General features: G+C 36.0%; 1 protein-coding gene across 2 annotated transcripts in view; it reads left to right on the forward strand.

Moving 5' to 3' along the window:
* LOC137239407 (congested-like trachea protein) overlaps nt 1-10,227 on the forward strand; it is a 31,816-nt gene extending 21,589 nt beyond the window's left edge. Inside the window, exons 4-6 of one of the 2 annotated variants that reach the window (XR_010949361.1) lie at nt 3,386-3,565; nt 8,418-8,712; nt 10,098-10,227. Coding sequence is in view for 1 of the 2 variants with exons in the window: in XM_067764695.1 (XP_067620796.1) it covers nt 3,386-3,565; nt 8,418-8,608 (371 nt within the window). In the remaining variant the exon portion in view is untranslated. Of the gene's footprint in view, nt 1-3,385; nt 3,566-8,417; nt 8,763-10,097 lie in introns of those variants that run through there. The other variant, XM_067764695.1, reaches the window with a different exon arrangement.
* Nucleotides 10,228-14,901: the final 4,674 nt, after the last annotated feature.

Here is a 14,901-nt window from a genome sequence, read left to right on the forward strand (position 1 = left end):
GGCCGCCGTGGTGTGGTGGTAGCGAGCTCCGCCTACCGCACCGAAGATCCTGGGTTCAAGCCCCAGACAGAGCAACATTAAGTATTTTCAATTAGGAAGAAAAATAATTTCAAGCGGGTCGTTCCTCGGCAAAGATTTGGCAAGCGCTACGAGTGTATTTCTGCCATGAAAAGCTTCTCAGTGAAAACTCATCTCACGCGGTTGCCATTCGGAGTCGGCGTAGAACATGAAGGTCGCAAATAGAAAGAGAAGCTCGGCCTTAAATCACTTCGGAGGTTATCGCACCTTGCATTTATTTTATCTTGTAAGTTCGAGTGCACGCTATGTGATATATACAGAGAGCATTAAGCATAATAAAGAGATGATGTGCCAGTATGGTGCTTAACATAAAACCATCAAAGACTGTCATTATCCCTTTCACCAGAAGAAGAGTCCTACCAGCCAGAACAATACCAACAGATGTCGTAGTACTAGAATACGGAACTGAAGTTGGGGGGACTTGGGGGTCACTTTGACACCAAGCTCCTATGGAAACAACACTTTGACTCCAAGTCAACAACACGAGTGACAAGCGAGCAAACACTGACAAAACTCCAAAGGCTGAGGTGTGCATGCATCACGGGGACAATGAGCACATACCCCACAACAGCGCTAGAGGCTATCCTCGACTTAACCTCGCTACGCATAGCGATACAACAGTCGGCCAAGCGAACCATCATGAATATTGCTAAGCGGGGCTCAGGCAAAGGTAAGGTTATCTAATTCGTAATTAAGTAGGAACTAAGTGCGAAGATCGCAATCTTTGAACTCCCAAGAGATGATATGCTCAAGCTGGTAGCCTTTCAGAAGAGATATAAAGTATAATTGTGAGACAAGATTACATGAGAGCATTTAACGCCTACACAAGATCTTATGGTACACAGATGGCTCTAAAACACCAGAGGGAATTGAAGCTGGAGTCTTTGGACAAAGTGCCAGAATACCATTGCCTCTGAGAGAATGACTGGTATTTCAAGCAGAAGTGTAAGCCATAACTCAGTATGCTGAGCTAAACCTCAGGACACTGCAGACTCAGCCACATACATAAATTGAGCATACAATCGAGTGTCACCTGCCAGTACTGTGATCGTTCAGCTGAGACGGCGGAACATATCCTGTTGAAATCCGACGCAATCTCAAGACATAAGTAGGGCTAAGTTTTTGGCGCACCATAGCCAGGGCTTTCCCACATTCAAACCCTCAAGGCAAGGGAACTACTGGGCTTCATCATGGAAGTCGGCTTGGATGGGTGCTGTGAAGGAGATGAGGGCACAGTAGACACATGGGCGCAGTGCAATCCTCAACAATTTTCTATCTACAATTAAATACACATTTTAGACTGAAAGAAATGGTGCTAGCAACAAATCGGTTCGGTTGTTCTTGACTTAACGGAGATTCGGTTAAATTGATCGAATTATGGTTAATTCGACCGAGTTATTTGTCAAGCGAACAAATTAGTTTAGTCATTTCAACAGAAGAGAAATTATCGCTCTTAAGTTAACAAAATTTTGTAAAATTGACAGATTCCTAATCAATCTAACTGATTTTTCTATTAACACAACTGATCTTACGGGTCATTTCAACGGCGATCAACTGTCAATACATGAGCAAATTTCAAAGAGAATTTTACGCTCACTGCGCTCTCTACTTTGTAGTTATGACGATGTTGCCACTTGTTACAAAAAACACCAAAATAAGAAAACCATCAAATCGAAAAAACACTCAAAATGGGAAACAATAAAAAACTAGTTTTTCAGTTATCAATACAAAATGAAAAACCCTTTTTTGAATTTACTGTGCAAAAAATTATGAGATACCGGGACACCTATTTATCGGGTACAATTTTGCAACCTCTCGTCCAAGCGAAATACAAAATTGCGCCCTCTTGTTGCAAAAGTTTTGCTTGAACAGGATTTTTCCAAAGTTAGTAACATTTTGGTCAAGTTTTTATGAATTTTCACTCACGCGAACGAATCTAAAAAGATAATAAAAAACATCCTTTTTAATGTTGATGTTTCCGACAAAATAAAAGTTTGAGTTGTTTTGGAATCGTTTCAACTTAAAGTGTTACGAAAATTAAACTTGCCGAATTACATGTAAAGTTACTCCAGTGGTGAATTACCTTTCTCCGATTTGATTCTTTACTTTTCTATAACTTACAAGTTCTCTTTTTAAAATGTTACGTCAAACATTTATACTACAAGTTTTGTTCGAAACAATCAAGTATGGAAACTACATGCGAGAGAAGAAATTGAGAATGAGCTGAGCTGCAACTGAAAGAATTGAGAATCAGTTTTGTGACTACTATTTTCATTTCTATATTCATGTGTATGTATATGTAGCAAGCATGCGTATTTATGTATTCACATATTTACGTATTTATACGGCGGCCGCCATGGTGTGATGGTAGCGTGCTCCGCCTACCACACCGAAGACCCTGGGATCACACCCCGGGCAAAGCAACATCAAAATTTTAGAAACAAGCTTTTTCAATTAGAAGACAATTTTTCTAAGCGGGGTCGCCCCTCGGCAGTGTTCGGCAAGCACTCCGAGTGTATTTCAGCCATGAAATGCTCTCAGTGAAAACTCATACGCCTTGCAGATGTCGTTCGGAGTCGGCCTAAAACAAGTAGGTCTCTTTCCGACAATTTGTAAGAAAAATTAAAAAGGAGCACGACGCAAATTGGAAGAAAAAATAATATATCTTCGGTTATCGCGCCTTACATTTATTTATTTATATGGCAACATAGGTACTTTCATACAAAGCTGTCGCAACAACTTTTTTTGTTCATTTGACTACTAAAACGGTCAATTACGAATCAACGATTTGTGCGCAGTTGATTCAACATCTTGTTGCGATGGATAAAAATTGACAGAAATTTCGGTGGAATTGACCCGTATTTCGGTTGATTTTACCAATCTTTTTCTTTCAGTGTACTTTGATTTTTGGAAACTTTGCTATGTCAATGTATGGGATTCTTGGGCTCTTAAAAATATACTAAATTATTCTCCTAATCTTTAATCGTGTGTATATGTTGTAACTACATATGTATATTTGTGTGTGTTTCATATCATTATTTTCTTTAATTTACTAACTTTCTTATTCAATTCATTTGTGTGAAAGTGCAAAATTACTTAAATGCAAAATCCATATGTGCCTTGTTTATATGCATGTATATACCGCCCTCATTCATTTGTGCGTATGCTGCTTCCGCTAATCGCATTTATGTAAGTGTGCTTTAATTGTATTTATATTATTTTATAGTATTCTTTTTTCTAAGCCTTTTTACTAATAGTTTCCCCAAAATTTATTTAATTTATTATTACAATAATGTGCCCTTTTTAGATTTACCCGCAAATGCTTTCTATTTTCTCGCTTACGAGTTTATACAAGATAAGGTCAAAGAGCAAACTGGTAGCGAAAAGATAAGCGTCGGTTCAACAATTTTTGCTGGTGGTGCAGCGGGTATAGCATATTGGTTGGTTGGTATGCCAGCTGATGTACTCAAGAGCAGATTGCAAACAGGTATGACTATTTATTTGTAACTTCTTTACTAGGACGTTTTCTAACTTTTTTTGTTTAGTGTAAACACAATTTTGTAATTCAACGAATTTTTCCCCAAACTTGACGAAACTTTTTTGAACCTCTACTCAACTTTTAAACGACTCAAAGCATATTTTCTGAAACTCAACGAAACTTTTTTAACATAACGAAACTTTTTTTGTATTAAATAAATTATAGACTAAACTTGCCCAACGGATTCCTAAAACCTCTGTTAGACCTACCTATAGCTGTTTGAAAGCACAGAGCCTCTTTTCAAAACTTGTCGCAACTTCGTTTTGCAATAATTTTTATATTTTTTTTTACCTGACTCATAGTTTTTGAATCGTAATGTTTTTTTTTTGTAAACAGCTTAATAAATTGTTTTTCAAACTTTTTGTAGACCCGTCTTAAACTTTTGGAAATTTAACACACTTTGTTCAAACTTAGTGATGAATTTTTGAAACTCACCGAAACTTTTTTTGAATTTAAATTTTTTTTAGTCTTCGGTTCTATAGAATTATTATTCAAATGTCTTTTGAAGTAAACTAAGTCACTTTGAAATTTCACGAACATTTTCTCAAACTTAACGAAATTTCGTTTATTTTTTTACTACTTTTTTGTATTTCCTAACTTAACAAAGTTTTATTTAAACTTGCCGAAACTTTTTAGAATGTCAACAAACTTTACTAAAATTGAACGAATTCTTTTTTAAAAATTTAACGAATGGTTTTCAAGCATTTGTTTAACTAACTAACCTTTTTGAAACTTAACGAGGCTTTTTGAACTTGTCGAAACTTTTTTGAAAGTTAACGAAGTTTTTCCAAAGGAAAACATTTTTTAAGTCTACTAGCCCGCAGAATTGGGTTTTATACCATTTTCAGACCGACTTAAGTAAATCTCCTTGGAACATAACAGACAAATATCAAAAGTCTACGAAAGTTTTTATAAACTTAATATTATTTTTAACGAAACTTCTTTCAAGCTCTAGAATACATTTGACCAACGGAATTTTTTAAATTTAAATACTTTTTTGTCTATAAGCTTAACGAATTCCTCTTAAACTTACTTTGGACTTTATTAAATCTCTTCGAAACTTCAAGATTTTTTCACGAACTACTAAGGTAAACTTTTTTCAAACTCAATGAAACGGTTGTGAAATATATCAAACTTTTTGGTATTACTAGTCCATCTAATTGTAATTCAGATCCTTTTATTCTTAACTTTAGCTGCTTTAAACTTTTTTCCAGTCCAATGAAAGTTTATTTCGAGTTTTTTTAGTGTAAATAATTTTCCAAACTTAATTAAACTTCACGCAGTTTTAACTGTACGTTTTTCAAACTTAACGAACTTTTTTCAAATTAAACATTTCTTATTTTACTTACTTAATTGTTTTTTAAAACCTTTTGGAACAAAACTTAGCCTGTAAAACTTAACTGTACGAATTGGTTGTCAATTTTAACGAAACATTTTTCGCATTAAACAAAATTTTCTTAAAAACTAAAAAATATCTCCGATTTTACCAACCGCATTGCTTTCAAACCCTTCTTGTACGAAGGAAACTTTTCACAATATTAACGAAACTTTTTTTTTACAAATTCTAAGATTTTTTAATTTTTAAAGACTATTTTTTTTAATTTAACGAAACTTCGTTTAATGACACGTTTTTCTTATCCAACGATTTTTTATACCCAGCTGTAGTTGTACACAGGGTATTATCCAAATCATCAGTATCGAAAAAAAATTTGATTGAGCCATGTCCGTCCGTTCGTCTGTCCGTTAACACGACAACTTGAGTAAATATTGGGATATCTTCCCCAAATTTGGTACACGAGCTTATCTGAACCCAGAATAGATTGGTATTGAAAATGAGCGAAATCGGATGATAACCACGCCCACTTTTTATATATATAGCATTTTGGAAAACACAAAAAACCTAATTATTTAGTAAATAATACACCTAGGTTGTTGAAATTTGACGTGTGAACTTATATTGAGACTTGATAAAAATTTGAAAAAAAAAAAAAATTAATTTTCAAAAAAAAATCTATTTTACAAATATTATTAATCATAAATCAAAAATGGTTAAACCTATCGTAACAAAATTCGGCAGAGAGGTTGCCTTTACTATAAAGAATGCTTTGAAGAAAAATAACGAAATCGGTCGAGGACCACGCCTACTTTTATATAAAAGATTTATAAAAGGGTCGTGGGCGAATAAAATAACCTATATCTTTGCAAAAAAGAACTTTATATCAACGGTATATCATTTCCCAAGTCGATTTATAACAATAAATAAGAAAAGCTTCAAATTTTAAAAAATGGGCGTGGCAACGCCCCTTTTATGACTAAGCAATTTTCTGTTTCGGGAGCCATAACTCGAAGAAAAATTAGTTCAGAATAGAACCATATGTATATGTATTGTAACGAATTTAGTGCAATTCCTCTTATTTGCAACCTGCCGCTAACGTTCGAATCACTAAACTGTTGAATAAATAACTTCAATATTCGATAATGCAAAATGGTTTTTATTAGACTACTTTCAAAATAACACTTTTATGGCTCGCCAGATAGCGTCTTAAATCAAACTGATTGTCGTGCCTCTACTGTTGCTTCTTTTTATACTCTTCGATTTCCTCGTTCCATACTTCTAGGCGTTTCCAGAATTTACTTAGTTACTACTATAAAATTATAACTACAGATGCACGTGTATAGCTGTTCATATGCGCGTGTATATGTGAGTGACACTTCCACAGATAATTGCCTACTTTTGAGAGCATCTCAGATAAGATGTATGCATATGTTTGTGCGTCTCTTCTCCGCTGCGTGTACGTACATACATATGTGTAGACATAATGCTTTATTCGTGTATGTAGATACAAGTGACTACCTGATTTATTGTTGTTGTGGCTTCATTTACTTAGCATCAGACTAGTGACGTGAATACAACTTAAAAAAAAAAAAAATAAATGTAAGGCGCGATAACCTCCGAAGAGATCTAAGGCCGAGCTTCTCTTCCAATTTGCGTCGTGCTCCTCTTGATTTTCCCTACAAATTGGCCGGACGGGACCTACATGTTTTATGCCGACTCCGAACGGCATCTGCAAGGCAGATGAGTTTTCACTGAGAGCTTTTCATGGCAGAAATACACCCGGAGCGCTTGCCAAACACTGCCGAGGGGCGACCCCGCTTAGAAAAATTTTCTTCTAATTGAAAAACCTTATATCTAAAATTTTGATGTTGCTTTGCCCGGGAGTTGAACCCAGGGCATACGGTATGATAGGCGGAGCACGCTACCATCACACCACGGTGGCCGCCAACAACTTAAAATAAATAAAAAAAAACAACAACTTAGTGTCACTAATATTCGTCACAGTATTATTGCGCAGTCGGCCACCGTGGTGTGATGGTAGCGTGCTCCGCCTATCACACCGTATGCCCTGGGTTCAACTCCCGGGCAAAGCAACATCAAAATTTTAGAAATAAGATTTTTCAATTAGAAGAAAATTTTTCTAAGCGGGGTCGCCCCTCGGCAGTGTTTGGCAAGCACTCCGGGTGTATATCTGCCATGAAAAGCTCTCAGTGAAAACTCATCTGCTTTGCAGATGCCGTTCGGAGTCGGCATAAAACATGTAGATCCCGTCCGGCCAATTTGTAGGGAAAATCAAGAGGAGCACGACGCAAATTGGAAGAGAAGCTCGGCCTTAGATCTTTTCGGAGGTTATCGCGCCTTACATTTATTTTTTTTTTTTTTTATTATTGCGCAGTCTTGTAACACTATTAAGCACACAAACCAAACAACAACAGCATTTCAAGTGTACAGCTGGGTATGTAAAGTTCTGTTCCACCCGAACTTAGACTTCCTTACTTGATTTAACTGAAATTAAAAATTTCTTTACTAGCCTAAAAAAATGTATGTCAAAGCCTTTGCGGGTTAAGCCACTGTGGAACTAACTTTCAATTTAATTCGACAGGGCTTTATACAAAAATATGCAATTTTCTTTTAAACTTAACGAAACTTCGTTAAAAAAAATATAACAAATTTAGGCTATTTCCTCGCTACATGGTTCAGCAATTCTATAGCAAAATTTCACAACATTAATGCCAGTTTTTTAATTGTAAGCATTTATTAATTAAATTTAAAATTTGAAAGGCCGCTAGAGGGTTCAACCATTCTATAGAAAATATCACTACTGTTTATTCTTAAATTTTAATTTTATATATATTTTTTGTGTAAATTTTTTTTTATTTTCAAATAAATCAGTTTGAGGATCGCTAGAGGGTTAAAATTAGAAAGAAAATTTCATAATGTTAGTCCTTGATTTTAGAATACATAATTTTACCATTATTTATTGAAGTTTTCTGAGCTTTTTTTTAAGAAACCCTGAACAAATTAACTTAAAAGGTCGCTATAGGGTTAAGCAGTAAAAAAAGTTAATCAAAAACTGCACTGGTATATTCTCAAATTTTATGTAAATAATATAATTTTTTTTTGATACAACTTTTTTGTACGCGAAAGTACTTCGGTCGCGACTCACTTGGATCTCCCGAGGATTTATCCAAAGTTGAAATCGGTATCATTCGGAGTTTTATCGTTGCTACCCAACGATTCTCTAAGTAGCTAGATCTAAGTCACCGTTATTTTTTGTGTATGTGGTATCACAACGGACCTTCGTGTTGTCCAAGTGAGCTTTCCTTATCAGGGCAGCTACCACCTAATCTAACCTATCCAACACAAATTACTTCAAACTGATCCTTCCAAATTTTTTTAATAAATAAAAGTATAAAATTAAATTTTCAAAAATTATTATCATTGATTCGTATTTTTCTATTTCAGCTCCCCCAGGCAAATACCCGCGTGGCGTGCGCAGCGTCTTCGTGGATCTAATGCGTACCGATGGTCCTTTGGCTTTATATCGTGGTGTCACACCAGTTATGTTACGTGCCTTTCCAGCCAATGCTGCCTGCTTCTTTGGTATCGAGATAGCAAATGATGCTTTCGATGCTATTGCCGCTTTAATAAACTAAAGAATTTAAGCGAAAAGACTAAAAACAAGATTTTGTAACAACAACATAATCTATATAGTGCACTTATAAATCTATGCCATTTTCACTATTGCAATTTAAATTTACATAAAAAAAAAAATCGCGGGTTCGAATCGAGCTCAAGGCCTAACAATAATTTTTTATTATTTTTATTGTTATGATAAATTTTTTCTTAATTGAAAAAATTTTTAAATTAGAATAGAAGAAAGAAAAAATTTTAGACAACTGCCAAAGCTCGTTGTATAGATCCATTTCGGGAACTGCTAAATTCCTTCATCGGCAACGTTTAGGCGCCGCTGCTATAACCATTCAGCCACCACAGCGGTTTTTCGTTTGTCTTCATTAATCCTACTTCTATTCTGGTTCGTGCCAATTGATATTCACACCACTGCGACATCTGTTGCAGAATAGCTGTGAAAATTGGACTTGTTTGTTGGCAATGCTGCCATAGTGTCAAATTTTATTGACACTTTTTATCCCCGTGCTCTGGGATGTATTAACAATTTTTGTTGTTATATCGGCCTACTGATTTTAAGATCGCGGGTTCGAATCGAGCTCAAGGCCTAACAATAATTTTTTATTATTATTATTGTTATGATAAATTTTTTCTTAATTGAAAAAATTTTTAAATTAGAATAGAAGAAAGAAAAAATTTTAGACAACTGCCAAAGCTCGTTGTATAGATCCATTTCGGGAACTGCTAAATTCCTTCATCGGCAACGTTTAGGCGCCGCTGCTATAACCATTCAGCCACCACAGCGGTTTTTCGTTTGTCTTCATTAATCCTACTTCTATTCGGCGGCGCCTAAACGTTGCCGATGAAGGAATTTAGCAGTTCCCGAAATGGATCTATACAACGAGCTTTGGCAGTTGTCTAAAATTTTTTCTTTCTTCTATTCTAATTTAAAAATTTTTTCAATTAAGAAAAAATTTATCATAACAATAATAATAATAAAAAATTATTGTTAGGCCTTGAGCTCGATTCGAACCCGCGATCTTAAAATCAGTAGGCCGATATAACAACAAAAATTGTTAATACATCCCAGAGCACGGGGATAAAAAGTGTCAATAAAATTTGACACTATGGCAGCATTGCCAACAAACAAGTCCAATTTTCACAGCTATTCTGCAACAGATGTCGCAGTGGTGTGAATATCAATTGGCACGAACCAGAATAGAAGTAGGATTAATGAAGACAAACGAAAAACCGCTGTGGTGGCTGAATGGTTATAGCAGCGGCGCCTAAACGTTGCCGATGAAGGAATTTAGCAGTTCCCGAAATGGATCTATACAACGAGCTTTGGCAGTTGTCTAAAATTTTTTCTTTCTTCTATTCTAATTTAAAAATTTTTTCAATTAAGAAAAAATTTATCATAACAATAATAATAATAAAAAATTATTGTTAGGCCTTGAGCTCGATTCGAACCCGCGATCTTAAAATCAGTAGGCCGATATAACAACAAAAATTGTTAATAAAAAAAAAATTGTTTTACGTATGTGTATTGTTATTAAACTGCATTGTTAGAAAAATATTAGTGTAGACAAGTTATTTACATAGGCAGAAAAAGTATCAAAATAAAAAACATATTATAAAAAAATTATATTTGCAGCGTACATCATTTTTTGAGTTAGTACATACATTCGACTGGGTCGATTAATTAACCGATATCGCACCATCGATTTTTCGATAGGTTTTGGGCTCAGGAAAAAAAGTTCCACTACACATACCCAAAAAAATAATTTTCGAGCCCATAGTACAGGTTTACAAGTATGATATTTGTGATAAGGAAACAATTCCTTTCTATTTCTTGTGATGGTAAATTTTTTTGGACGAATTTAGTATGAAAATGTAGTGCATCTATATGGGTCCTACAGAAAATTATACAAGAGTCTTGAATTGGAGGTATCTGAGGACGCGTAGTTATTCCAGTATTAAGAATACAAACACGGGTGCTAAGTTTTTCTACCCGTTCAAAAGTTCTCCGCGAAAAACAGTTTGAAACCGAGGTCGACCGTCCAAAAATGTGGAAAGAGAAATGAAAAAACGAGTTTTGTCCTGTTATCAATAGTCCAAAGGCGAAAAAGTATTCGAGCGCGTCTATTAATACCTCCCCCGACGGTTTTTGTCGTGTTTTAGCAAACGTCCCCGGTAATAAACTATCACAATTTGTTAATTAAAATTGTCCAAAACATATGGATTTTAAAGAGAGATGTAATTAAGTGTTCGTATGAAAGTAAATAAGGATTGAAATGTTAAATAATTAAAACGCGCGGAGTGGCTTAGCGTCTGAAAATTATTGATTCTTTATTGGAAAATGCTTTCTCTTTTATACAAAATTTCTTACATTACAAATACGTATTTACACTAATACTTACAAACTAAAAAGTATCTACATTCCTAGTGCATATATGCCAAGTCAGCATATTATTATTATAGTGACCTATTTACGGACACATGCAATTAGATACATATAAATATTACATATAAATATTTTGGCAGTCACATTGACCATTGACGGATCGATAAGTGTGTTGGTCAATGTGACGGGTTGGCAAATGTAGAAAAAATATGCATTGCATGTGCAAGCATTAATTACACTTTGGTGAACTCCCGCTAAGAATGCATAAATATTTGGGTCGGTACATTTAGCAATTTGTGTGGATTATAAGTGCGTGTGTATTTTGTATTACTAAATGCATTCAGAATGAGGGGTAACGCTACAGGATACAAATTTTACGCAGTTTTCGTTAGCAGCTACTACACTTTTCTTGGCCCTAAGAAGTACAACAGTGCCAAACAGCGTCCCCAAAAAAAAAAAAAACGAAGAAGAACAAGCATTTTATCAGGAGAGCGTAGCTGTGTATGTGCGTGCTGCTACATATCCTTCTTGTAGACCTTTACAATGTTCGAGCCTGCGAAATTTAATTTTTTTTTACTTTTTTTCGACTTCGATTTGTAAGGTTTTTTTCATGACCTATTAAAAAAATTTTCATTTGATTGTACAATTTTCATGTAACCCTGTCCGACCCCAAAATGTCCGCTAAAACATTGTCGATAACAGTTTTTTGAAAAAAAAGATATGAAAATTTTTTTAGTAGGTCATGAAAAAAACCTTAGAAATCAAAGTCGAAAAAAGTCAAAAAAGTGAAATTTCGCAGGCTCGAATATTATTTTTTTGGGCATGCATAGTGGAACTTTTTTTCCTGAGCCCAAATCGCATCGAAAAATCGATGGCGCGATATCGGGTAACTTTCGTCCATACAAATCGATCCACCCTAATATACATAGCTTAATTTATGCAGAAATAGCCAACTCAATAACAAGCTATAATTAAACATTTTCTATCATCACAGATTTACCAGCAAATGCCGCTTATTTTGCCACCTATGAATATCTGCAAGATACGATCAAGCTCAAATTTCCAGAAATGCTGCCAATGGTGTCCGGCATATTTTCTGGTGGCATTTGTGGTATTACATATTGGATAGTTGGTATGCCACCAGATGTACTCAAGAGTCGTTTGCAAACAGGTGAGTTATCTTTTTTTTATAAATTCATTAAAAACGGTGTAACCAAATAATATTTTTTTCTCGCAGCGCCAACTGACAAGTATAAACATGGTGTACGTAGCGTATTTGTTGAGTTAATGAAAACCGACGGTCCATTAGCGCTCTATCGTGGCGTATCACCGGTTATGTTACGCGCCTTTCCAGCGAATGCTGCTACCTTTTTTGGTATAGAAATGGCAAATGAATTTTTGACATTTGTGGATCCTAATTTTTAGGTAATTTTGCTGATGTATAAGAACACAAAAAAAGCGTTGATTCTTTACTTAAAATTAAGTATCAGAATCATGTTAGAGGTAGTTCCACTTCTTCGCCATTTGATATACACTGTTTTGGTAATGCCTTCTGAAACAGTGCTACCATATCTTTAAAAAATGAACGTCGCAAAACGATATTTTTCTTTGCAATTCTACTTGCCTCTTTCCTTAAAATTTTTGGTTTGTTGTTTTTTGATGTTCAGCATGCTGTTTCAGGCAGGTATTGAACGCACCATCTGTCCAAGAACATATTTAGACTGCATCTGCCGGAAAATGTGTATCTTGCTCGTTCGTATTCACTTCCTCCATCAGTTTCTTTTCGACTATTGGATCTTAAGCCATTGCTAGGTCAGGCAGCTATCACTGACGTTAGGTCTTAGCCCTACCATGTAGCTGAGTGGTATGGGTACTTGCGCGCGTGAATTGCGCTGTATTTGAACAGAGCCTTCCCCCAACGGGCCTCCTTGCGAAGTAACGGTCGCTTTGTCGTAGCAAAAGGCTCTGGTGACAGAGATTCCAGTACTTTCAGATTCTAAAAAAAAAAAAGAAAAATGCCGCAGCTCCGGATGTCCGTAAGAAAATAAACGAATCGACGAAGTGGTTCCTGACTTAACGCTAATAGATGCAGCAGTTCCTATGGGCAGATGTCTATCAAAACAATGTAGTTAAGTGGATAAGGCTGAATAATAATAAACCCTAAAAATATATATAAAGAGAGGAAGTCTGTGGACGCGCCGAACCTGTGGCATAATCAAAACCGTAATATACCGACTCGGTAGTGAAAGGTATTCCGCATATATCCGCCCTCCCAATAAGCAAAAAGGTGGAGTATATATTTTACCCAGAGCAAATAGCAGACTTAGTTACAATGCCCGAAATGTTGGAGGGGGACGAAGAAACTGCTTTGCTATGGTTTTCAGAGTGGATTTCTCACTCAAGATGTCAGAGTTTAAGAAACACTACTCACCTCAAAGGATTATACAGATTTTGCTTAACTTGTTGGGTTCGGCATTTTAATTGTATTTAAATCAGTTCACACCTTTTAACGGCTCTGTAAATATTTATCCTTTAAATATGCTTTCCAAAATTTGACAAGTCAAATACAACCGAGTGGAATTACCTTTTTTTCTTCTAACATGAACAGATTATTATTCTAAACAAATCAATATTTGTGTTTTTTTTTTATGAATAGAATATTTTGTTGCTGCTGAAGGATTAATTTTGTACAATATTTCCTGTATTTGACAAGTGACAGTTGCGAAATTTTTATTGTGTTTCAAAATTGAGAGGTAAGGACAAATTCATATAAATTATAGTAGGTAATTTTACATCAACATAGTTTTCGACTTGGTCATACCAACCTCGACTGATGGCCTAAATGTTAAGTATCACATATAACTTGAAAAATACAGTCATACACGCCCAAGCATGCCGGACAATGCGAAATAATGCCCTTTCTGAAAAGGCCAAACCATTCCGATATACTAAAATATCCGTGATGCACATAATATGGGCACAGTCTGTTCTTAAAGACAAAAACTGGTTGTTGTTGTTGTCGTTTCCTACGCCGATGACTGCACAATAATGGCCACAGGCCCAGGCCCACAGATCGATGAGCTTTGCAACAGAAAAAACGGCTACCTCCCTGATCTCTCCAGTTTTTTCGCCTCGCGAAACCTGGCATTATCACCGACTAAATCCTCCGCAACCTTATTTAAAACCCCAAAATATTGGGTGTGACATTTGATCAGGATCTACATTTTGGTGAGCATGCAGCCGCAATTGTACCGAAAATCCAGAGCCGTAATAAAATCCTCAAATCTCTTGCTGGCAGTACTTGGGAAAAAGACAAAGAAATGCTCATTACCACTTACAAAGCAATTGGCCAGCTGATTGCATACTACGCGTTCCCTATATGGTCGCCAAGCCTAAAAACTACACACTGGGCGAGAATACTCCCCATCAGGGAGAGAAATAAGATGCTAACCAAACAGTTCCTGTTGAATACCGAGAAACATGGGCATCCCAACAGACATCTGGTTGATGAGCCAACACCGGCCAGGGGCTTAAGAAGTCATCTCCGTAAGCATTATGAGCAAATACGGCACCTGAGAACTCAGCCGCATGAAGCAAAAAACACAAGCAGGTCCTCAGTGAATTCCACAAACAGGCGTCGGACCTTTATGCCAGGAATTGCCCGGTGAATCCAGTTCTCAAAGGACAGTACCCAATACTTGCGGAAGAGGAACGCGCACTCCCTAGGGAAACGCGAGCCACTCTAGCTCAACTTCGATCTAGATACTGTAACAGGTTAAACTCTTACCTATCCATAATCAACCCCGACATACAAAATGTATGCCCTGCTCGCAATGTGTCCCCACATGACACCACCCATGTCTTTAATTGTAATGTGGAACCAACGCCTCTAACACCCTTCACATTATGGCCCAC

This window comes from Eurosta solidaginis, chromosome 2, assembly GCF_040869045.1.
Source record: "Eurosta solidaginis isolate ZX-2024a chromosome 2, ASM4086904v1, whole genome shotgun sequence".
Taxonomy (NCBI): domain Eukaryota; kingdom Metazoa; phylum Arthropoda; class Insecta; order Diptera; family Tephritidae; genus Eurosta; species Eurosta solidaginis.